Source organism: Myotis davidii, unplaced genomic scaffold (assembly GCF_000327345.1).
Source record: "Myotis davidii unplaced genomic scaffold, ASM32734v1 scaffold395, whole genome shotgun sequence".
In the NCBI taxonomy this organism is placed as follows: domain Eukaryota; kingdom Metazoa; phylum Chordata; class Mammalia; order Chiroptera; family Vespertilionidae; genus Myotis; species Myotis davidii.
The window spans coordinates 3,592,435-3,618,739 of NW_006287904.1; the positions used below are offsets into that span (position 1 = coordinate 3,592,435).

The 26,305-nt window shown below is 40.1% G+C and overlaps 1 protein-coding gene across 15 annotated transcripts in view; it reads left to right on the top strand.

The window, feature by feature from the left end:
* Window positions 1-26,305, top strand: part of ARPP21 (cAMP regulated phosphoprotein 21kDa) — a 144,840-nt gene that overhangs the window by 33,959 nt on the left and 84,576 nt on the right. For 6 of the 15 annotated variants that reach the window (XM_006759606.2, XM_015561268.1, XM_006759613.2 and 3 more), the window contains exons 1-9: window positions 4,834-4,926; window positions 5,012-5,183; window positions 6,994-7,160; window positions 8,173-8,214; window positions 8,981-9,070; window positions 13,235-13,379; window positions 14,844-14,922; window positions 15,544-15,603; window positions 16,315-16,455. In XM_006759606.2, the coding sequence (XP_006759669.1) occupies window positions 7,032-7,160; window positions 8,173-8,214; window positions 8,981-9,070; window positions 13,235-13,379; window positions 14,844-14,922; window positions 15,544-15,603; window positions 16,315-16,455 (686 nt within the window). In that variant the 5' untranslated portion in view covers window positions 4,834-4,926; window positions 5,012-5,183; window positions 6,994-7,031. Of the gene's footprint in view, window positions 1-4,628; window positions 4,649-4,830; window positions 4,927-5,011; window positions 5,184-6,993; window positions 7,161-8,172; window positions 8,215-8,980; window positions 9,071-9,280; window positions 10,323-13,234; window positions 13,380-14,843; window positions 14,923-15,543; window positions 15,604-16,314; window positions 16,456-26,305 lie in introns of those variants that run through there. The other 9 variants (XM_006759607.2, XM_006759610.2, XM_006759609.2 and 6 more) reach the window with 6 other exon arrangements.

Consider the following 26,305-nt stretch of genomic DNA (forward strand, 5'->3'; position numbering starts at 1 on the left):
GTTGAACCAAAACCATTCTCAGCCCTAGCCAGTTTGGCTCAGTGGCTAGAGCATCGGCCTGCGGACTGAAGGGTCCTGGGTTCGATTCTGATCAGGGACACATGCCAGGGTTGCTGTCTTGATCCCCAGTGGGGGGCAGGCAGGAGGCAGCTGATCAATGATTCTCTCTCATCATTGATGTATCTTTCTCTTCTTCTCCTCCCTTCCTCTCTGAAATTAATAAAAATATATTTTTTAAAAATCCTCAATGCTCTCTCAGATTATTTGATTCATATTCTAACATGGCAGCAGGGTCATTGGCCCTGTTCCCTGTGGCGTGGATTCTATTGCAGATTCTCCTCATCTGCAATAAAAAAAATTTTTGCAAAAAACGGGGGGGAGGGCAGTGATGGGACAAAGCTGCTGGTCAGCTGCTCTGTCACATCCAGTCCTCTCTCCCAGGTTATTGGCATCCTGAGGTTTGTAGGGCAGTAGCACTCTTCCTGGAGTAAGTTCCGGGCATCACAATTGATCATGTTGTAGTTTTTAGTTAGAAATGGTGTCTGTTATCTTTTGTGGATGAGAACACGTTGGCATACACACATTGACTCTGGGAGAGATGCAGTGGAAGGTTTTCTGTACATCACCTTTTTATTCTTGCAATGTCCACATTGGATGATGAAACGGCAAAGCTTATTGAAGCATAAAAGATGAGAAGGATAAAATGAGGATGAGATTACTGAGGGTCCCGTGTATTGTGTATCTGTTAGAGCCAGAGACAAGCCTGGGCAGGTTACATGCATAAAACTTGTCTTTACAAGTATGTGTTCTCAATCTAGCAGGGGAAATTTTGTAAAGTGGTCCTATCATTTCTGTCTTTGATCTGTTTGTAGGTATTCTGATTTTCTTAGCCCTAATTTATATCGTATTCAGGAAGATAAAAGTGTTTTTTTTCCTAGGTTTTTTATTGTGGTCAAATATACATAATATGATATTTACTACCTTAGCATTCAGAAATGTACAATTCAGTGGCGTTAAATATTTTCATAATGTTGTGTAACTATCACCACATCTACACCCCCAACTTTTTTTATCATCCCCAACAAAAACTCCATACCAATTAAACAATAACTCTTTTCTTCCCTACCTCCTGCCCCTAGTAATCTCTATTTTACTTTGTCTTTATGAATTTGCCTATTCTAGGTTCCTCATATAAGTGGACTTACATAATATTTGTTCTGTTTCTGGAATATTTCACTAAGCATAATGTTTTTAAAGCCTATCCATATTGAAGCATGTATCAGAATTTCATTCCTTTTTTATGAGTTAGTAATATTTCATTGTATGCATATACCATATCTTGTTTATCCATTCATCTGTTGATGGACACTTGGGTTGTTTTCATTTTTTGGTCATTATGAATAATGCTGCTATAAACATTAGTATACATACATCTGTTCAAGTGTAATTATTTTGGGTATATATTTAGAAGTGGAATTACTGGGTTCTGTGTTTTTAAAAGTAGGCTTTCCCCCCTTAGTTCTAACTTTTGTAGCAACACCAAAGCTTAATAATGTAATAGAATGCCTATGCGTTGGGTTGACCAAAATGAGTTTAACTAAAGGGTAGAGCTCCTCTTCGAGTGTTACTTGTACCTGTATTGAAGAACAGTTTCTTTGGGAAAATAAATCTATCTGAAAATTTCTTATTGATTTTTTTGTCACCTGGGGAAATTTTCTCAAACTTGCTGAAGAGATTAGTTTGTACATTGTTCATAGTATGGTTGCTCTTATTTCTGAAAGAATTGCATTTCCAATTACTTTGGTTCTTTTGCTTTTTACCCTACACATCTCTACTGTTTTTTAAAGCTTTAGCAGAATACTGTTTGGAGAATAGGATGTCTTTAGGTTTATAAAGTGGTGCAGCTCTTAAATATCATCACATGTGGCAAATTGACAAATCACTGATATCACCACAATTTGCAAGTGGTTTACATTTGAAGAACTGTGACGAGCTAGAATAAGAACGAACAGTGCATAGCAGGGAAACATTTCAGTCATTCAAATTAAGTCTTGGTTATGCTGTTTCATCACAAAGTACCAATACTGCCTTGGGAGAAGATTAGTCATCCTGTGTTAACTTTTAGTTGAAAAAAAAAATGAGAAAAGTGACTAAGAAAGTGACCCTTCCAACATGCTAATAGAATTCAACTTTAATTTCCCATTTCAGCTATCCCCTGAGAACTAAATTACTGTTGGAATCTGAATCAAGTTTGATCTTTCTTTCTCCACATGACAGACCAGAGATTAATATATGCCACACACGCAGAGAGAGGGAGAGCGAGAGGGAGAGAAAGAGAGATAGGGAAAGTACACATCTATTTTGTTAGTGGTGATGAAAGACAGAATATTTGATATTTTGCATTGTATTTTTCTCCTCTCTTCCTCTTTTTCTCATCCCCACAACCCCATAAATGCTACTATTTTCAACTCTAAACTGAGGAAATAAGAAAGAGCAAAAATATAAGGTGAAATGGTAATGATTTTACTTAGTTTCCTCATTTAAATAGCTGCAAGCACTTTGAACAATTGTTTTGCAAGTGATTAACTACCTTGACTAAATACCATCCTCTAAATCAGAGACTTTCAATGGGTGCATCACAAGAATTTTTTAAACATGCAATACCTGACTATTTCGTAAGGGGCATTGTTTTGTTTGTTTTTTGTAAGATCAGCAGAAAATATATTTTTTGGTGTGTCGCAGAATTTTAGTAATCAGTTTATGTATGCAATGAAATGAAAAAGGTTGAAAAATCACTGCTTTAAATTATGGTTAAAATATTACTCTCATTGAAAGAACTGCAGTACCTTTCATTTTATGTATAGTGTCTTCTTTTTCTTACTCCACCCCTCTAACTATAACAATTGAAATTTGGCCAGGGTATCTATGAACTAAATTTTGGATTAATGGTATTTGTTAAAGATAGTTTTGCTTCTTTGTGAAAATGGGAGAAATGGGAACAGTTTAAGATGAAATGGCATTGGAAGAGTTGGGTTAGTTTGGTGAACAGAAAGCTGGGAGTAGAGTTGAATTCCTGGCACTGCTTTCTTAGCAAAGAGAACAATTTTAATCAGTTACAAAAATATTTGTGATCCATATGTTACTCTCTGCTCATTCCCATATGCCCATATTCACTTTTATCCTGGTAGATGATGACTTTATGATTCAGGCATGCAAGAATAATACCTCGCTGGCTTCAGAGCTCAGTGCTATTTCAAAACGTGTCCTGGTAATTACGCACACACATACCAGTATATCCAGGCTGTTCGCGCCTTGAGTTGGTTTCAGTGGGTATCAGTTTGTTCTGTTTCTTCATGGGAAGAAGTATATCTTGCATCCACCTACTGGGACTGGCATCATGCGACTAGGTTTAGATTTGAAAAACGCACTGCCATTCACCTGTTGGATTAAAGGCCACTGTTCAAATATGAGCATCAGAGAAAGGAGGCAAAAGGTGATGATGATTGCAGATCACTTCATTTTCTTTGGGAAATGGAAACAGAATTCAAAAAACATGTGGTGTCTATTCCAAGGCAATCGATAATGGCTGGTTACTTAAATAGATTCTGATTTTAAGGCATGTTGACTACTATTTAATTTGAGTGTTAGTCAAAGTAGCCATGGTGAAGCTGATCAAATTGAAAAATTAAAATGACTGTTGATGAACGAATCATTTTTGTCCTAAACACATGTTCGCTTCTCTCTCAAGAAGCTGTATAATTTCTAACCAAAAAAGAAACAAATTTCAAAGCCAAATCATCCGTTTTAATGAAACACGCGTAAAGCTAGAAATGATTGCCTGTAGAAGCGATTGCATTTTCTAAAGTTGTTTTTCTCTTGCACAACAAATGGCGCTGTAACCCAATATGTTGTTCACATAGCCGCAGTGAAATCCAGCGAGGAACCACCTGTGCTCATCTGAACTTGGGGGGGGGGGACCACCAGGGAGGGAGGCAAGAGGGTTTCAGGACTGCAGATTAACTAATGGAGATGCAGTTATTGTTCTCGAAGAAGATGCATATACGATGGGAGAGGCGTGCATGCTGTTGGAATTAGCAGGTACGCAGCAGAGTGGAATTGCAGCGAAAGGCGGCAGAGACAGCCTGGTTTTGGCAAGTGTTATGAGGGCTCCGTCTCTCTGTTTGCATTCACGCCGTCTTTGCCTGGGCTCCTGTGGGAGTGATGAGAAAAAGAAAGCGCACGTGAGTTCGAGCATGGATAGTGTTCAGCAGGCTCCGAGTCTGCAAATCTGTGGACTCCCTCTGACAGCGTGCCTTTGCTGTCAAACCGAATGCCCAGCTGGCGGCGGCAGTCCTGCTGGGGAGGGAGGGGTCCACAGAGGCTGCCTTCCCCTGCAACAGGATTTCAGGGATGCCTCTCCCCAAACTGCAAGCGGAGAGAGCTCTCTCTGCCCTGCCCTAGGGAGGGTGCTCTGGGTCCTTCACCGGATAGAGAATGCCTCCGCAGAACCGAAATCTTTGCCTGCGCTCCATGGGGAAAACTTCCATAAAGGAAGGAGTCCCAGACCCCACAGTGAGGGAAAGGATCGGGATCTGTAACGGAGACCAAGGCTTGGCTTTCAAAGACGAGGCAGGACTTTTGCCCCCAGGTGATCCGGGTTCTCATTGAGGCGAACACACGCGCTTGTGTGGCCTTTTTTTGTTGTTGTTGTTTTAATATAAAGTGAGAGATTTCACTAAAAAAGGTTAAAATTGAAGTGAGTAATCTTCAGTGCATAATGCAATTGTTAATTTTAGCTCCTTGCGTGGGTGCCGCGCTGACTTGAACAGCCGGCTGGAGCCTTCATTAGAGGAGAAGCAGGCAGCTTGAGACAGGTGGAGCTGGAGCAAGCTGTGAACGGGACTGCGCCGGGAGCCGGTCACTAGTGTTAGGGCCCGGGTCCCGTCCCTCTCGCCCTTCACCCTGCCATGCTCACTGCCATTCCCGGCACTGACTTTCCATCTCTTTTCAGGTTGACGATGTGTCACTCTGTGTGAGGGAGTCGCATGGCCATGGGCCTCCCACACTGTTAATGGGGACATGGGACTCCGCTTGCCTGTGATCTGCGTGGATTTTCCTGGTGCAGAAAGACAGAAGCCACCAGTGAAGTCGCCGAGACCTATAGCAGGAATTCTACGCCAAAGGTAAGAAGTCTTGTCATTTGGCTGTCATCTATCTGTGGGTTTTGTGTGTGTGTGTGTGTGTGTGTGTGTGTGTGTGTGTTTATTGTTACATAAATGCACCTGTTTGCATTGAACAGTTCACACAATGTAAACAGAACTGACAGGGATCTGTATTAGAGACTGAGCTGGCTTCTCCTTTGTGAAATTGAACCGAATGTGTTCATTCCATTTTCCGTGTGAAATCTGATCGCGCTCTGATTTTTATTGAAAAGCTCTGGAAGAAAGTTAGGGCAACAGAAGTCCCATCTCCTCCCCCTCCCCCGTACACTGAGAAACAAGCTGTTTGCCGTCAGGAAACAGAACTTTTTCTTTTGTCAACTACATGCATACCCGGTTTCACGGAAAGAAGAGAAGTCAGGTCACAGGGCACTGAAGGGGACAGCCCACAACCTCCCCGGACCCAAAAGCATGGCTCAGGAGTCACTCACAGACCCAAACCACCCGCCTTTAGGAAACCGGTCCCCTCTTCATTCCCACAATCCTTTGCCAAAGGAGCCAGTGTTTTTTAAGGCTATCATTAGCTACCATCTGTCCAGTCATGGTGGCTCTTAGCAAATTTGCAACAGAAATTGCCGTGGTTTTGCTGTTTCTCATATTTCCTATAGCCTGCCGGAAATCAAGATACTGAATTAGCAAATGGTAATTAAACACTCCCCAGGAAATGTATCAAAACATGGATTTGTCCAATACTAATTACCATTGTCCTCACTGGGAACAGAACCGGCATTGCTGTGAAATGTTTGTGAAAAAAAAAGCTGACTTTTTAGGCTACAATGTCTTTTTCTCTCCTTTTCTTTTTCCTTTCTCCTTCCCGTTCTCTCTCTCTCTTTCTCCCTCTCCCTCTCTCCCTCTCTCTTTCCTCCTTTATTTTGCTCACATCTTAAAAAAAAGAAACCAAGGAAAAAGTCAGGGCTAAATTATTCATGAGCCTCCTCTGACCGCAGCCCATCAGAAAGGCAAGTGTCAGGCAGGGGTCGGAGAAAAAGAAAGAAATCACAAACAAGCTTGAACTTGGACAAGCCATCTCCAGAGCCTGGTCCAGCGCCGTGGTCCATTGTGAGCCTAGAGCGGCAGCGTGCAGGGCCAGAGCTGCTGCCAGAGACTCCTTGCCCCGGGCTCTGTGCAGAGGGCTCAGGCACCAGCTGGGCAGAGGGCTCATGCTTCGAATCAAGTCGCTGTCAGTTTGTAGCCAGTTTTTTTCTGGCCCTGAAAGGTCTATTGTCCAGCCTAGGTCCTATGTTAATACTGAATGGTTGCCTCTTCAATTGATGTTTGCCCCTCGAGTGCACCAGGTTCCTTATCCCTAAAAAAGTATGTCTAGGGTGAAAACTTGCAAATCATTTTTGAGTCATCCTGAAGGCGCCGCCAAACACCAGTACCACCTCTTGACTCAGAAGCACAGGGCGGTATCCGTGCAACAGTTGGAGAAAGACTCTTTCTCTTTTCCATCTGTTTGGTAGTGGGTCCCGGGGACTGTGAGTTGTGTGCAAGTATGTGTCTCTGTTTGTTTGCTTACCCGTTTTGATGGCAAGGGGCATCCACCAGGGCATGTGTTGGTGGGTGGGGGTGTGGAGAGGGCAACCAATTCTGCCTCCTGTGTTTGCCTTGGGTGCCGGGTGGCATCTTGCTTCAGTCTTTTTGTATAAATTGGCAGGGATGCCCGAGCTGCGCATTTGAATGAGGATGTGAAGGGAGGAATGAAATATCTCAAAAATATCGGGGAATACTGCACCCGGCTCTAACCTGATTTTCTGACACCCTGACCTTGCAGGGCATCAAAGCTTGCTATTTGAATTTGCGTCTGAGAGGATGTCTGAGCCAGGGGACCTGAGTCAGGCCATCGCGGAGGAAGGCGGGCCGGAGCAGGAAAGGACCACTCCGGAGAATGGCATCGTCAAGTCGGAGAGCCTGGATGAGGAGGAGAAGCTGGAACTGCAGGTAAGGGGGGAAACCGTTTCTCAGGCCACTGTGTACTGTTCCTGCTTTTCCTTGTTAGACTGCTGTAAAGGTTTGCTTTCTTCTTTTCTACAAAAGAGCTTGACTAGGGGAATAACTAGGAGATCCATCAAGCTGTCCTCTCCCTTCCCAATTATTGGTCATTCATTTTTGCCCCCGACTAAATGGTGCTCAGGATGGCCCAGTGACTGAATTTGCACACGGCATCACCATCCTAATGTCCAGACCACCTCAAGGCGTTTGGGGGAGGCTTCTGCCCAGGCAGCTTTAGGCGAGCTGAGTTTTTAAAAATGGATTTGCTATTCTGTGGAAAGACGAAGACTCGGCTCACGATAGACTAGGAAAAAATCAAAGACGTGAGCTCTGCTGACTGTCACAGGCAGGCTCAGGTTAGATTCTTACTAACAAGCAAACCCAAGTCCTAGGATTCCCAGCCAGAGGTGGAGAGATAGAGAGATGGATGGACAGAGAGAGAACTATAAGAGGGGTAGAAATGGAAATGAGGGTGATTGAAATCCTGAAAAGGTGACACGATTAAATACATCCTGAGTTATGAGGGGGGAAAAGGTTCCGTAGAGAAAAAAAACAAACTGTACTCACAAACAGTTTGTATAGATTTTCTTTGAACGAACCTACAAACGTGTTAACTCTTTTTATTTACCAGCAAGCAAAGGCAGATAACCACATAATGGCCCAAAGCTTCAAGGTCAGCTTTTCTTCTCTCTAATAGCTGCTAAACCAGAGAGCAGAAAGTTCAGTGGTCAGAAGTTTGGGGAGCTAGAAAAGGAGTCCTCTCAGTACCTACAATGCTGTTGTGGCTCTCACTGTTGATTTCTCCACTGTAGTGACACCTGTTTTTGCTTCTCTCTCTCTCTCTCTCTCTCTCTCTCTCTCTCTCTCTCTCTTTCTCTCTCTCTCTCTCCCCTCCCCCCATCTCTCTCATTGTTCATTTATGATCTGTTTGTTTTTATTTTGCTTTATTTCTAACACACAGAGGCGGCTAGCAGCTCAAAACCAAGAAAGAAGAAAGTCCAAGGTAGGGTCCTGGGGATTCTACATAGACCTGGTGGCATGGGTATCAGTTGCATATTTGACACCTTGAGTTAACGGGTTTGCCAACAATTCAGAGGGCTGTGTGGAGAGATTGTGGTAGATCTGGGTTGTGCTGGTGCTGTCTGCTTTCAGCGGGGTCATGTTCACGTCTCCCTTCCTTTCTTGCTCTGGGTGCATTTCCATGAGAGCATTTAGAGTTCCCAAAGCTGCAATGTACCCATTTGATCCCCAGTTCACACCTGCAGGTTTGACATGCTTTGCAAAGCAAACAGCTGCTTGTTTTGTTTTCAGTGGAAGTAAAATTCGGGGTGAATGTTTCAGCCTCCCAACTGCTTTCCTTCTGGAAGTAGACAGGGGGCTGGTATCTAGGACACGTTTGTCATCTTTGTTAAGCATCTCAGTGAAGTTGCTTCCCAGCTTCGTTTCAGTAGACTATTTTCTGTCTCCTTTATCTTCTGGCATTTCCATGAAATGGCAGCGATTCATCCCTCCTGTGTTTCCAGTGTGGTGGGCACAGTTGGCTGGAGGAATTCCTTAAATCCATCCATTCACGTCTTCACTCACCTCTGTGCCCATCACCACCAGGGTCCGATGCTTTGAGCCAACATAGACTGCGCTGAGCAGTCTGTTAAGAACCAAGATCTGGTTTGCGATGGTCATGTGAAGGTGGAGATGGTTTGGTGGCCTGAGAATGTTCTGTGTGTGTTTTCTTTATTTTCTCCTCCACCCCTCTTCTCTCCCCTTCCCAGTCAGGAGCCGGGAAAGGAAAACTGACCCGCAGTCTTGCTGTCTGTGAAGAATCCTCAGCCAGACCCGCAGGGGAAAGTCTCCAAGATCAGGTATACCCCCTGTTACTATGGTTACTTGCACGAACGGGACCCACCTCTGTGTGCATGGGTATGAATTTGGCATTAGACAGTGTTTTGGGGGCGAAGGAGCAGCATTTGAAGAACAAAAGTGTTTCTCTGGCTTCATCCCCTGTGTATGAGACGTTGGAAACTAGTGTCAAGGTTTGTCACAGAGTATTATTACGTTTGTTTGTTTTCCAGACCCTCTGAAAACTGCAAATGGAAAGGAATGCAAAAGAATTTAGATTAAAACTTAAAAAGTAAGCCCGGTAGGGCTGGGTTTCCTCAAAGGCTCTCTCTTGATAAGACTGAACCAAATGCAAACCTAAGTGTCCCATCTCCTTCCGTACGGGATAGTCTTACCTCTCACCTCCCCCCAATGCATTTGCCTATAAGAAACACAACCTATCATCAAATGTTAGACATAGAGGAAAAGGTGCACTGGACTTGGGAGAAGTACTTTTATGGCTGTTAGTGGGGATGTCTCCATACTGGAAAAATGATTCAGAAAGGAATCTGAGCTGATGGTGAATTTAAGTTAACGTTAGACATGTATTGCTGCATATCCTCACGGTGAGCGTTGCTAACTTACAGCAAGGCTACTAGGCTCTAGAAATTCAACTTCCAGCAAAACCCTCTCGTGACAAAAACGGGCAACTTCACCTCACCTTGATTTTGGTTTGCCTTGCAGGCATCATATTCGCTTTTATTAAAATAGTCTTGCTGCTGCGATTTCCCTTATTTTATCAGAGGCCGAGAGCAGTCAAGACAAAAGTGAAATGATTTATCGGAGGCCAGGGGAGGGACAATTGATTTAAGATATCATTATTTTTGTTTGGTCTTGTTTTGCTTTTCTCTTTGTACTTTAATTGAAATACTCGACATTCTCCTCATGGTCACAGAGAGCATTGAGGGCACTTTCTTTAAAAGGACCAAAAATAAAACCCTTCTAGATTTTGTCCCGAGAGTCCTTTTTCCCCCCCAGCCGCATTTTCTCAACATGCCACTCCCGTCGTGGGCATGAGCAGGCTGCCTTTCAGTGGCCATCAAGATGTTTCGTCCACAAGCTTTCTTTTCCTTGGGTTCTGAGAAATGTGTGGCTTTCCTTCAGCATTTTATTTGTGCTTCTATTTTTACTGGAGATTGAAAAAGGGGAGTCATGTGACTATCCCGGCTTGTATTATTCAATGTTGATTGACGGCTTGTAATGTACTGCACACGCCACGTGTTAACTCTGCAGAAAGACAGATTCTGGGAGAAGGGCTGTCCCCATTGTCCCCCTACTCCAATGCAGGGCAGAGGGGGACAGCCTTGAGAGACGTAATCTGATTTCTATCCCATTTGGCAAGGTACCAGGAGGAAAATTTTTTTTAAATATATTTTTATTGATTTCACAGAGGAAGGGAGAGGGAGACAGAAATAGAAACATCAATGATGAGAGAGAATCATTGATCAGCTGCCTCTTGCACACCCCACACTGGGGATCGAGCCCACAACCCGGGCATGTGCCCTGACCAGGAATTGAACCGTGACCTCCTGGTTCATAGGTCAATGCTCAACCACTGAGCTACACTGGCCAGGCAGGAGGAGATTTTTTAAGAGAGCATCTGTATCCTAGTGCCCATCCTAGACCTAAGCCTAGTTCCTCCATACAATTGGTGCAGAGAAATAAGATGCAAATGGTGCTTTGCTCCCACTGGTTCCAAGCTCAGTAACTAAGACTAGGCGAGAAGTAGAGCTTGCAAGCTGCTCTTTGGACTGGACTGGCTGAGGGGTGGTGGGAGCAGGGAGATGCCAGACAGTACCCAGACACACATGGAAGCAAGTGGCCATGCTAGACTGCTAGAGAATAAAGAAGCAGACCTTTGAGCTTTATATGCAATGCCTTCATTAGCTGCCACCGGCACTTACAAAGTATGGGATCTGAATCCCAGAGGACACTGGCAGACGTATACAGCGTATGCATTGTATTGCTTCCCCTGTTTGTATATTTCACAGTATTTGGAAAACTGCCTTCATTTTCCTGCGTGGGAAAAAAATCTTGCTACCTGTACTACTTGATCTCAGACCCATAGTTGATGGTTCAGTCTGTCCTTCAGTTAAAGGAGTTCTGCTTTTCTAATGTTATCCTCTTTTATCGGTGTATTACTGCAACTTGAATCATTCTTCTCCTGTTGTTGGACATAAACTTATCCTGTACTGATGTATTTATTAACACCTGTATTTTATTATTGAGCATATCAATAAAAATATTAAAAAATAACAGATTGTTTTTTACCAACTCTACAGCACTTTTGTGTGTTCTTTCAACACCATAATGTGTATGTTTGTGTAGAACAGATAGGTGTTTTTCCGAGTAAAGTATTAGTCCACACTGGCATGAGTTTGTCCATATTTTGGTAAGTAATCTCCGTTAGCCTCTGCTCTGACATGAGTATTTCTAAGCCTCTTTGATTTAAGACTGAAACGTCTGGAGGCTGGAAGGTTCAGTTGGTTTTGAAGAAGCAATGAGACCACTTTCATGGCCTGGTACCCTCAGTTTCCCACCTCATCAGCTGTCACATTCCCCACCCCTTCCTGTCTTCAGAACCAGTCATGTTCTAGCTGCTGTCTTAGCAAATAGAAACAAATCATAACCCTAAAATCTGCCTGAAGCGTTGTGGACTAAGACATTTCGGTCCCAAATCAAGTGATAAAAACACTCAGTTTTACATATTTCTTACATGTTCATCTCCAGAATAAATATGTGAATGTCAGGACATCCGCTCAGATAACTATGTCTCATGAGACTGTATTCTCTTTCATCTTCTGTATCACATGTCTTTCCAGTCTTGGTGACTTCTTATTCCAGCTATGAATTCACAATGCAGCCCCTCCCCCAAAAGAAAGTTGGCTTTGGAGGGCTTTGATTTTATGCTTGTTCGATCGGACAAGTGAACCAAGAACCAGTAAGAATCCCAGATTGGCCATAATTTGAGGAGGTACAGCATCCATTTAGTCACATGTAGATGAGCACTAGTTTAGTTTTCTGTGAAAAACACTATTAGTCACTGGGAATATTTTTTCCCCTACATCATAAATTTTAATGTCACTAGTGAAAGAAAGCTTTCCCAGCAAATGATCTCTTACATAAGAACATGTGGGCTTAATGTTGACTAATTTGTCATCGTTTCAATCATAGCATAGGATTGTCATAAAACTAAAAAACATAATTTGGCTCATTCTTCTTCAAAACAGTGAACATACCATCAACCAAATGGCTGATATACAAGTTAATACAAAATGCTTCATTTTCAGTGCAAAATAAATAAATACAAAAGTGGATTCAGCGCAAATACTATACATGGTCAATCTTATACCAAGCAATAGTCCAAGAGAACCTTACATTTTGGAAAGGATTAACAGATGCTAAAACTAAACTCGTATTAAATATTTATATATAATTGAATGAAAATATAATTCTAGTTTCTACCCTTTCTAAAAGGCGATGCTTATTGTAACTATATATTATAATGACTTATTAGGGGCATTTGTAAACCATGCATGTATGACAATAATGCATACCTAATATTCCTGCGATTATATAGCTTGGTTTTTCTGAATAGTAAAAAAATCATTGTTGATACAGTGGTAAAGTAGACCTTTTCTTGTAAATTGGCTGGTAGGGCCTTTATTTATGTCTGTTCTATGTGTAATGATGATTCGTAACATCTGTCTGTTTGTATTTGTGCCAGTTTCTCCTTACAAGAGCTCATAGGAAAGAACCATGGAAGCCACTCCATGTTTGAGACATGGCAGTGGCTGAGATGCAAGCTGACTGATAAAGAACTGTTTCCTAGGTGCTCACCAGTAAACGTGTAGAGGAAACAAGAGTTGTGATCTACAGGAACATAAGTTGCTTAAGGTTAACCATCGGGCACCAAAGTTTTAGAGCTAGATGTTTCTCCTGACCTGCCACTGACTCCTGAACTTTAATTCACCTGCAAGGGCAATTATTTTTCTGACAGGTTGAATATTTTACCATTTAAGAAAAAAAAAAAAACAACACTGCTCCTGGCTTTCATTTGCCTGTACGTGATAAGCTCTATGCAAAATGGAAGCCAGACAGAAATGATTAAATCTGGCCCTAAATTATTATATTTTTTCCCCCAACAGGAATCAATTCATTTACAGCTTTCCAGTTTCCCCAGCCTGCAAGAGGAGGATAAATCTAGGAAAGATGACCCTGAAAGAGAAAAAGAAAAGGATAAAAACAAAGATAAATCCTCTGAAAAACCCAAGATCAGAATGTTATCAAAAGGTGAATGTGAAAGTTTTCTTAACGTACTCAATTTAGAAAAATGAAGAATCACAGAATAATTCTAGATTTTTACATGCATATTCACCTCCCACCAAACTCCGTATTTAATTTTGTGTGTGTGTGTGTGTGTGTGTGTGTGTGTGTGTGTGTAAGATGTGAACTTGATTTTTTTACCCTGTTCATGGTGTCATTATTTGTGTAGCCTAAAAGGTTATTTTTAAGATCACATTTTTTTTGGATTTTCATTGGGACCTCCTGTTTTCAAAGATAAGTGTGTAGGAACAATGAATATAATTTGCTCTTCTTTCAGGTTTATTAGTCCCATTAATTTAGATAGATGAACAGCAATGATACCCAGTTTTATATCTTAACTTTCATGTTTATCTTTAAGGACAGATAGTGGATTAGCAATTCTCAGTCAACAAGTGATATCCTCCCCAAAGCACAGGTGTATGTATCCATGTCAATGAAATACACACTTAACATTTTACCTGCCACAGATGAACTTGGTTTGTGCAACCCATATACTGCTACATAATATCTCACTTAAAACACTTCTACTTCAATAAAGTTTTTCCCAAAAAAAGTCATTCCTTCTAAATCTGCAATCCTACAATCCAGACTTTTCAAATTGTTGCCATACAGAGAATTGTACAAACCTAAAAGAAAACAGAAGTAAAAACAAATTTAAATTAAGTTGAACAATGCCACAAACAAATAGCTTCGCAGCAGACTTTTGTCAGTAACTGAGAAAGTATAGGGTATTCGATCAGCTGAGGAACAGCAACTACTTCTAACATTATGCTCTATAACCATTATCTGCTTATATTCGCTGCTGAATATCTAAAATTCAAGGTGTATACAAGAGTAAAGAAATACAGCATCCTAAAATGGTTTTAGGAATTAAGCTTTAGCTAGAATCAGAAGATTTGGAAGACTTAGAAATATTTACCATCCTGCTGCATTTTGTATTGATTAATATTTAGGTAGCCTTAGGGTTTTCATTTTCTTTTCTTTTTTTTTGTTTTGTTTTTGCCTTCTCTGTTTTAAGAGTAAGAGGGTTCCATGAGGTCTCCAACTCCAGAGCTCTCTCTGTGGGTTGAGGGTACCTGTCAGGTGGAGGTCATGCCCTTGTGGATTTTAAGCTCAAAAGGAACCCTTGATAATTGACTCCGCCCACCACCCACCCAGACTGTGCCTCCATGATGGTTGAGTCTGCCACACTCAGGATCTATCGGGTGTTCTCAATCCCTGAGTCTAATTTTTATCCTGATGTTACCGGTAGTCTGTCAGACTGCTCATTTTGAAAGATGTATCTTTCATATCAATAGCTTCACCTAAAGTTTACCTGAGCAGGAGGGAAACGGGAAAGGTTGGGAAAACCTTTTGACTCCCCCACCCCCGTCCCTCGTTCCAACTACCTCCACCCTCATTCCTGACAACTCCATCATGCTGTTTTTTCAGATTGCAGCCAAGAATACACGGATTCTACAGGCATAGACTTACATGAGTTTCTGATTAACACGCTAAAGAATAATTCCAGGTAAATTCTTAAACAAACCTCTTATTTTTAGAAGACTCAAGTGGAATATTATAGTTGAACGCATTCATCCAAGTACTTCTAAGAGGGGAGTTGTAAAGTATAGACACCTTCTCTGATGCCTTAAAACCCTCTCCTGGATTTGTATACTTACTATTGATAGAGAGTCTTAATTCCTGGGTGAATAAGTTCTAGTTTAAAATTCTGCTTTCCTGGTCACAAAGAGATACGGGTTAAGGGGAAAAATAGAGGGGGAAAATCTATATCAAATAAACCAATTATGCTTCAATGCAGTTCTATAACTGCATTGGGCGTTGCTTTGTTCTAGTTTCCAATTATTTTCAAATATACAGTTTATTTGATGTGCCTTATGGGCCTAATACCTTGCATATTCTAATTAACATGAAAACTGCAAATGTGTCAATTATTACAAAATATTTCACCAGTGAGTTTAGAAATAATCTTAAGAGGAATGAAACCATATGTATGAGATAGCATATTCAAAAGAAGAGTTAGATAAGCGTTTGGAGCCACAATCTACTTCATGCATCCAAATGAACTTTTTGAGTCTTTTTTGGCAATGGAAAGCCCATTAAAAACTACATTTCCACATTTGTTTTGCAGGGATAGGATGATACTCTTGAAAATGGAGCAGGAGATTATTGATTTCATCAGTGACAACAAGTATGTTAAATGGCAGTTCTGGCTAATTTGTAAAATGTATCTTAATTTGGTCTTTGGGTTGAATTATTCACTCTGGAAAGGTTTAGGGATGGATAAAGCGTTTAATATGTTTGCTGATGTGTTAAGTGGAGATGCGATTGGAGCTCTATGCTAATGGGAATTGTTGCTTGGACCATGTGTGCTCCTGCTTGTTAAATTCCTGACAAAATGACTATAAACCGGGGCCCACCGATTAGCATAGAGTAGCTGTAACAAGAAGCGACCCTTTTCATTTTTATGATAGTTTTTTAATGGGCTCCAGCTGGCTGCAGTCAGTTATGCCTGGAAATAATTGTGCCGCTGTCACTGTAAACCGTGTAATGACACCTCTCCAGCGAGGCGTCCGCACTCCCATAGTATGTCGTCTCGTTTGTCCTGTGCCTGGCTCCGGCGATAAGGTATCCTGGACTAAAACAGAGCACTTTCCAAACAGACACTGCGTTCCCCTTGGGGAGAGAAATGCGCAACTAGGAAACAAAGGTATTTATTGTCGCCTAATCGATGCATCTGTAATAAGTGGACAATTTGTCTCAAAATGGGAGCAAGAAGTGATGCCAGAGATGAAGCGGTTTGGACGAGAGAGCAATGGTTTTGTGTGTGTGTACCTGTGAAATGTACTTCGGGCCAGAAACAAAAACGCTGATCCCACTTTGTCTCGGTCCTCTCTTTCAGTAACCATTACAAAAAGTTCCCTCAGATGTCCTCCTATCAGAGGATGCTCGTCCATCGTGTGGCCGCTTACTTCGGGTTGGACCACAATGTGGACCAGACAGGGAAGTCTGTCATCATCAATAAGACCAGCAGCACGCGAATGTAAGCCCCTTCGCCGCCTTTAGTTAGCATTTCCCTTTTCTCGTCTGTGTTCATTTGTAAGAGCACAGTGTAAAATTCAAAGGACGTGACATTTAAAATGCAGTGTTCTTTATCGCTCGCTCTTATCAGCAGCCGTGCGGCATTTATCTGGGGAGGATGATCGGAGGACCAGGGAAGTTTATAAAATTCAGGCGATGAGGTGGATTTATTCCCTGGTCTCTAACAGCTCCTGAAACATACTGTCCTTCCTTCCATCAGTACCCCTTGCGATTATAAACAAAGCCGTGACACGTTTTACGGCAAAACGTAACTCAAGTTAAAAATCACAGGCATTTTAAAACAACAATGACATGTGCAGGGTAATTGTCCTTGTATTTCTTTTTGCGGCTTCTCAAGTAGAAAAAGCAGCAAACCTGGAGGTAGAACTCCTGCCTCTAAAACCCTGTTCTGTACTGACTGGCTGTGTGGCCTGAACTGTGTCATTTAAAATCTGCCATCTCAGTGTCTGTCCCTTGCAAAATGACAGTTTGGAGCTAGATGATGGGTACGTTCTAGCTTTAAAAAGAGGATGGTTTTTTGGTTTGTTTTTTGTTGTTTGTTTCTTTCTTTCCTTCAAAACAGTGTTTGCTTCTATCTTACTGTCTTTCCACGGTCCCAGCAGAAGCATAAGATGAGTTGAGTAGTTACTTGCTTTGGACGTTTGGAGCTGTCTTTCTCTTGAACTTGGGTCTCTTTTGAGTACAGAGCAAGTCACTTTTATAAGCCAAATGCACATGAAATGGAAAGCTGTCCTGAGTAAAGCATTCTCTTAAAACGTGTGTGTTATCATTTCATTTTTTTTTTACACTGTGCTTGGTAAATGGTGTGCATTGCATAGTTTTTAGGAATGCTATGTCACTGGCGTGAACGTTTGTGCCAAGCAAAGAAACACGGTTAAAACACTTTCTTTTCTGATCACCAGACGTTGGGACAGGAAGGGATGCAGATGAGGCTCTTTCTTGACTCCAGGCCCAGTCTGTGCTCAGCAGAACTAGAGTGAAGGCCATGGTGGAGGAGCACAAACTGGGAGACCAGAGGCTGAGCTTGGCTCTTATCTCGGGGACATTGGGCACTTCTCTGGGCTTAAATTACTCATCTGCAGGAGAGTTTGAAGTGGAGAATATTTAAGAGCCCTTGAAGCTTCAGAATTATCAGGTCTTGTGGCTGCATTCTACTTTGCTGGCAAAATACATTTTAGCGTTCATCAGCTTTCCACTTTGATTATTGGCACACGTGCCTCCTGTTTTGAACAGTTGTAGAAAGGGAAAGGTCACTGTCCTTTAATCCTTCACATCTTCCCTCTCCATCAGGTACCCTGAGTTCTTGCTATTGTTGTTGCTTTTAATTCTCCATTCTGTGCTGTTGTTTTGTGACTTTCAGATGCCACACACTGATTGCAAAGTAGGCAAGCAAGGAACTATTTCCTTTCCATTTGTTTTTCTCCCCTTTCTCTAAAAGCCCATAACAGAAAAGCCCGTAGGTCAACTAGACAGTTTGATATAGTTTCCACCAATACAGATAGTGCATTTATTTTTTCATGCACACTCACTTTGCAATCACACGGTCATGAATATTAGTAGCCATGTTTGAGACCGGTTCTCTTGTAGAATTTACTGCTTTCTGGTTGATCATGAATGGAGATTTTGAGGTGACATTCGCCATATTGTGTTTTTCAACCTTTAGTTCTAGCTCTCTTTCCCCAGTATATTGCCAGAAATAGGTTTCACTCTCGAGCACTTTGAAATGCTTTCGATTGGAATTCTTTGTTAACTGTCAGATTAAGTGTCAACACCAAATGAGCCTCTTGGAAATCTGGGGCGGAGGTATTAGGCTCTGAGCTATTTTGGTACCGCAAACAGTGTTTATAATGCATATACTCTCTATAATGTTGCTTTTTTGACATTCAAGATTGAGGCTGAAAAATGTGAACAGTGGTTTTATAAATACTATTTAATGCTACAAATAGAAGAGTCTGCTTTATATGAGATGTTTTACCCTTCTCTGTCTCTCTTCCTTGATCTACACTTTCTCTGGCTTCTTTTTTTTTTTTTATGTTTTTAAGCCCAGAACAGTTCATGGATCATTTATTAAGTAATTTTTTTTCACTCCCTTTCCTTTTCTTCAATCTAGAGAAAGGATTCATGTCTAGGGTATATCTTTTGGAGACTAAAAACCATCTACTTGCACTAGTGCTTTCCAAAGGGCCAACATCAGTCAAGGGCAAGACCCCACATGCATCGGAATGTTTCTGCATATGTCAGAGTAACTGTCTAACTAGTCCCGGATAATTTGTATGTTAAAAGGTTGTCATCTCTTGAATATTCTTTCTTGAATATTCTTGAATTGTCTTTCACATCCACCCACTGTCATTGCCTTAAATCCCCTACTCTAAAAGGACACAGCAAGAAAGGAATGAGCAAACCCACTGAAGACAGTGGTCGCAGGTCCCAGACACCCTGAAACAAGAAGAGTGGTCTAAAGGCAGAGGTTTGGGGGCCACCAGCAGAGTCTAGTGCTCAAGAACTCAATGCCCTGATTCCTAAGAAGGGCAGACCTAGGTATTTGATGAGTGATCTTAGTGACTTTAGTACTTTGCTTGCCTGTTTGTTCCAGAACAGATGGTCAGCTGAGCTGGTTATTAGGTGAATCAGAAGAACCATAAAACTTGTTCTAGCACTAAGTAACGCTTCTCTCTAGGTGAAGCAGTTGAGCCCAGGTGACTTTGGTAAGAATCTTGAAGTGACGGATGGTTATTGCACTAGGAGGTAGGATTGTGGGATCTCCCACCTTCTCAGTGGGCCGATACAGAGAGGGGCGGACAGCAGTGCATCAGAATCTATGGACATCAGTTCTGCTTCATATTGGAAGAGGCAAAGGCTTAAAATGGGAATCATTAGTCTTTGACCCCCTAGCCAGTAGTCAGCAAACTGCGGCTCGCGAGCCACATGCGGCTCTTTGGCCCCTTGCGTGTGGCTCTTCCACAAAATACCACGTGCAGACTCGCACATACAGTGAGATTGTTGTCGACCACTGCCCTAGGCATTTCATTCCCTGAAAGTAATTGCATTTTTACCAAAACAAACAGAAAAAAACACCATACTTTCCTCCCACGTCTGTTATATTTCTTCACCTTTGGCTGTGAATAAACAGAGTGGCACCCTCATGTGGATGCTGGCTTGACAGTCCTCTGAAGAAGACCAGGTACCTCTTGGACATCCATGAGTGGCTGATTGGCATCTTGTTGTTTCTAAACATGGTAAATTTCCTCTGCGCTTTTTATAGGAAAAACATTGAAAGTCATCTCACTTGAAGTCAAAGATCAGAAACCTAACTAAGAATTGCATTGCTCTCCAGAAAAACAATGAAGTTTTATTTACTGAACAATCTTGTATTTTAATCAATACTCAGGCTCAAAGTAACACATATGTTAACATTGGTCCAACTGCATATCATTTCTCTCAAATATTATATTTTCTCATATTATTATTCTCAAATATCTCAGAGACGATAAGGTTGTTTAGATGAGATAGGTAAACCATGGAGATTTAGTGAGGAGAGAAAATATGTTTGCTGTATTCCTTTCCCCACTTGAAAAAATTTATGAGCCTTTGAGTGTCAGATGTGTAATTTCCCATTTAATTTTGGAAATGAAATATGCATGTGCCTTCTGTAACGTTAGTATTCTTACTATAACATTTTTAAACAAAGTTTTCCCATGGAATAATGATACTTTTTAAATTTTTATTTTTTTAATCTACAACATTCGAGGTCGATAAAGCGGAACCATTTTACAGGAGCACAAACTGAGATTCGTGTCTTGATCTTTCTTACCTACTCAGTTCACAGAAGACCAAGACTATAACCACTGCTCCTGGCGCTCAGCCATGACTCTTCCTCTAAGATTAGGAAAACAACCACAAATCTTAATAGAATAAATTCTCTGAAATGATGATAAGATCCCCAAACACTCTTCTTTCACCAGTACCCATTTATTTCCTTACAACATCCTAATTTGCCTTTAATTACTTTAAAAACTGAACAGAGAACTCAATTCAACAATGTGTATACTACGGTGAATGTTAAAACTATGACACCAACAAAACTTTCGGACCAAAGAACCCACAGGATTAAAAATTGTCCTGGCAGACTTGGAAGTGAGACAAAGCCCATGTTCTTAAACCTTGTAAAATCAAAATGTCCTTCTCAGGTGTTCCATACGGGCTACCAACAAAAGAAGCATAGACTATGGAACATGCCCATCTTCTGTTTGTAGTTTATTTGAGGAACCAACATAATTTTGGTCAGGACTCTGTGTGTGTGTAAGTTTGTAAAAACATTATCTGTGCTTAGAAAAAGGTTCACTGTACATGTCCATGCTACATATAGTATTGCCCTAAACATATAAGAGTAGTGGAGGGAGCAAGATGGCTGTGGGTTGGTTCTCCATCTACAGCTGTGCGTGTGTAGGCAGCAGAATGAGCCTCAGAGCCTGAGAGCTTCCTTCATGGCTTCTAAGTCATAGGAATTGGCAATCATTTCAGCACGTGGGAAAAGTTTTAGGACATACTTGGAGGTGAAAGCACGGTTGTATACAATGAACAGCTGGTCTGTGTCTTACTGATCTTAAGATTTTTGTTAGTGGAGAGAGACCATTAGCATATTACCGTGGCCTTAGGAAGAGATAATTAGGGCATAGAGGAGATTAAAAAAAAAAAAGTTGTAGTTTATTGGTCAAAGGTGGTTGGTTTCCACTCAGTTGTGTACTTAAATGCTAGACTGTAATTATTGATACACATCTTCAAACAACAAATTGGAATCTACCAAGAGAAGTCGATAGCTACCTAATATGTTTTATGCCCCAACCAGACTCCTTCCAACTTCTCAGCCTTTCTAGATTCCACAACATTCGCAGGGAGGCATTGCCCCAAACTTCCTCATCTCTACTTCCCAACCTCCTGGCCTTCAACCCAGAAATATGAACACCTAGCAGTTCTGTATATATACAAAAATTATCAGTTAATTCTATATCAATTAAAATACACTAATCATTCTGCACCTTCTCAGCAAGTAAAAATATAATATTTGCATATAAGCTTAAATTGAATACTTATTTACACACCATTACAATATACACAGAGTGGCCAGATGATTATGACCGGCCAGATTATTATGACCACCCCATCAGTACTTCATTGACACTTCCAAAAATACTGAATATTGAAAACTTCCTAAGCAAATACTCTCAAGGTTTTATTATTATTATTATTAGTAGTAGTAGTAGTAGTATTATCATTATTATTTGCATAACTAATTCACTTCATTGTACTGATGGGATGGTCATAATAACCTGGCTACTCAGTGTATATACAAGCAAAAAGCCTTGAATGCCAAGAAAAAATAGTCATATTCCGCAACTTTCAATGAACATGTTACTTTAAGAAAATGGTTACTTGTTTATTTGGAACTGATGAATCAAACCATTATTTGATTATTTTAGATTGGATCTATCCTAATTAAGGTTAAAACTAATGTAAATGTCAGTTCAATATCCATTGGAGGACTTTTAGATCTAGGCTACTCAGAAAAATGTAAAAAGTGCCAAGAGTAGCTTGTAACATTTACTGAGTGCTTTGCTAGTGCCTGGCATTGGCTTGGCACTTTACTTGCATTGCTGTGTCTCACTTAATCCCCCTAAGCCTTTTGAAGTAAGTATTATTACTTTCCTTTTTTTTTTTTATAACAAAACAAACAACACTTCTGTCATAGGGATGTTAAGAAGCTTGCAAGAAGTCACACAGCTAGTAAGCTGCAGAGCTGAAAAGACACAGTAATGGGTGTTTTGAAAAGCCACATTCTGTTAGGGTTGCCAATCAGCAATTTCTGTGTGAATTGTTTAAAACTTGGCTTAATTTTCAAACCGTTGCTATGTTACATTTAGTATGCTAGTTCGCGTCCATTTTATGTCAAGTTGTTGGGTTGTGCTAATATGCATGGTGTTTTGTGGGGAGTAGAGCTTTGAGTCATTGGATATATTAATGCTCCTTCCTTTTAAAGTTCATATAATATTTTTAATGATGTTCCTATAATATTGAAATGAAAGAATGGAGAGCTTAAAGAGAAGACAGTATCAGTATTAGCCCTCTTTTTTTAAAAAAAATATTTTTATAGATTTCATAGAGGAAGGTTGAGGGAGAAAGATAGAAATATCAATGATGAGAGAGAATTATTGATTGGCTGCCGCCTGCACGCCCCACAACCTGGGCGTGTGCCCTGACCAGAAATCGAACTATGACCTCACGGTTCATAGGTTGATGCTCAACCACTGAGCCACACTGACTGGGCAGCCTTCTTCTTTTTAAATGTTTCATTTATGGAATTTCTCAATGTCTAGGCACACTTGTAGCAATATGTCTGTTTTGTGAAGCGAAGTAGATCCAGCTGGTGTGTAAGCCTCTTTAGTATAGTTGCTGATACTGGGCTCCATACAGTTCAGAAATGGCCAAACTCACAAACAGATAATATAATATCCCAGGTCTTGTTTGCATGTGATTTATTTCTCTTTTTCAAATTACACATTTTCTCCTTTGTCCCTTATCCCTCTTATTTTTTTATAACATTATAATTTAGATTTTCCCTTTAAAAGGAAGAAAAAGGTTGAGATTGGACGCTATCACCTAGTTATTATCATTAGTAAACGCTTGTTTCTATGCATATAGATCAACAAAGACATAGCAATAAAATTTGTTTGCTTGCTTATTGGATTATATATATTGGAAGGTCTTAATGTAATAAGCCAAGACCAGAAGCAGGGACCATAATTAATCCTGGTATTTTTTAAAGTAGCAGAGCAGCAGAAAGTCTAAGAATTGCTTTGGCAAAATAAAACATTTTTAGCTGACTATAAAATAATACAGGCCAGGAACGAAAATTTAGAAACTATTCAGAAAGTAAAAATGTTTTCATTGTTCATAATCCAGTGATTAAATGCAAACCACTTTGAAATTATTGAATTTGTTTCCTATCTTTCTAAACTAATCGTTTTTGTTAATTTGTTGTTCTGAAAAACTACATGTTTATTATAATAATCAGAAGTATATCAAAGGTTAGCCGTAAAAGTTACTCATTATCTTACCATCCAGAGACAATCACTGCTACCAGTGTTGTTATTATTATATATTATAGTTTCAACCAACCTGGTCATGGTACATCTTTTACAAATTGCTTCTCTATGTTAGTAAAGTATTGAATATCATTTTATAAAGTTGCATGTTACATATGGAGATATTTTAAGTTACTTAATCAATCCACCATGGATTTCTACTCTTTTGCCGCCATGATCAATGGAACTGTGTATTAATTCATTACTGTTTCCTATGATTTCAGTCTTAGAAATAGAATCACTGTGTCAAGGAGGGTTGACACTTTCAAGCCTCTTAATGCCCATGGTTAGTGTGTCTGAGCAGGTACCAATTTAGGAGGAGGTGTCTTACTGACCCTTGTGGCCTTTGAATATTCGGCTTCATTTTGTTGTTGCTCATGAATAGCCTTATATTTGAGGAGGGTCAAGGTGTATCCTATGCTAGTTTCCATGTCTCTGTTTAAACACACAGTACACAATCAAAATAGAGAAGAATAAAATGAACTTTTCAAAGGTGTAGAGAATTGAGAACAGCCTTTTGAAAGATGCTAATAGAGAAAGCACTGGCTATATTGGATTGATAAGGTATAGACTCACTTAACGAGACCAAAATGGTATAAAATGACAAAATAATAGTGGAGATTATGAAATACTTAAAGAAGAATGGCTGGGCTTTGTTTTTTAAAGAAAAAAAATCAGTTGTAAATATTTTAATTGAAAAATTTAAAGCATTAAGGGAAACTTAGATTCCTTTAATATGTTTGTCTTTAAGTCTTTTTGATAGATGTCTTGCACCACCAAAATCTTTATCCTGTTGTGTGCAGCAACCTTTCTTTATTAAGATATTTATGCATATTAATGACCATCTTTCAGTTATTCAGTATGAAATTCAAAGTCTTTGTACACCTCCATATTTCACAGAATTGAATTCTTCATTTGTGTGTAGAGGGAGGGAGAAGACAGGAAAAAAAAATAAAATTGGCCTCAAGAAACTGGCAGTGAAAGCAAACCATTGAAAATACTTCTAGAACAAAAAGATTTTAAAAATCATTATAAGAACTGCTCATCTATTTTAAGCTCAAAGTGAAGAACTCTAACTGTAATTGGAATTAATTGACTAGAAGAATTAATTGATTGATTGACTTGCATAGTATTTCACTCAGCCACACTTCCTTTCAATTCATGAGCTGTCTAATAAGGAACAATGAGGAGTTAATTCCAATTTTTTTTGTTACTCCTCATTCGAGGATATTTTTCCATTGATCTTTAGAGAGAGTGGAAGGGAGGGGGAGAGATAAAGAGAGAAACATCGATGGATATGGGAGAGACACATCGATTGGTTGCCTTCTACACGTGACCAGATCAGAGTTAGAGATCAAGCCTGCAATCCAGGTACTTGCCCTTGACTGGGATGAACCCAGGACCCTTCAGTCCACAGGCGGGCACTCTAACCACTGGGCAACCCCAGCTAGGACGAGTTAATTCTGATTTTTGAAAGGTTTGGTTGGGGATGCCAGTGCTATCCACCATGCATGAACAGGGAATTTCATAAGTGGATGCATGCTATGAATTGTGAGAAAACCTTGTTTTACATTTAAAGGGAAGAGTTTTTTTCATCAAGAAAAAATATTAAATTAGTATTTTCTGCTTTTTGATGATGATACAGAGAAAGCTAGAAATAATAATTCATGGACTAAAATCCACTAGAAAAAAAGAAATTTAAGCACCTGTAACACATGCCCATGAGATAAGTAGAAAACTCTAGTTATCAATACCTTCAGAAAGACCATGACATTTTGCAGCCTTGAGGAGTTTTTCTTAGCATTATATCCTTATATTGATACATTCAAAGTAATTTATTCTCATTTTTTTTTAAAAGGCACATATATTATTTTGGTTTCATTCACTTTATGGCCAAGAAATAATATTGCTCTGATGTTAAATTAGTGATAAAAAGGATTTTTGAAAGGTATAATATAATGGTACATTATCAGTAATTTCTAGTTTAATCACATGCAATACTTCAGCTATGTGTTATAGTTTTCATGAGTTTCATCTGCAAATTGCTCTTTAGCTTTTAGAGTCATGGATTGTTCTCTATAAAACTGACCTGGTAAAATCTTACTAGGTTTATTTTATTTCCTTCACGCATACTTCAGATGGTTACTTCATAATCTCTGAAAATATTTTTGGAAAATCATGAAGTGGATTAATAATTTGGGATGTTGGGTTCTAATGTTGAAAAAATGTAAACAAGCTGTTTGAAAAGCAGTTATGGAAAATGCGCTTTGCATAATTTATATCAGAGTAAGAAGTATTCTTGCTCTATTACTTACTTTGTTGATTAGAACAAACTCCTTTGACTACCCGTTACTTATGTGATGGGGCATTTTACTTACATATGTTCTGCTGTGAAAAACAAATTAATCAGCCTTACAAAGAAACGCAGGTGAAATTTCAAAAATAGTGTTTGAATAGCTCTCTCCTAGATATGACACTCTAAACCAGTGGTTCTCAACCTATGGGTCGAGACCCCTTTGACAGTCGAACGACCCTTTCACAAGGATCGCCTAAGACCATCCTGCATATCAGATATTTACATTATAATTCATAACAGTAGCAACATTACAGTTATGAAGTAGCAACAAAAATAATTTTATGGTTGGGTCACAA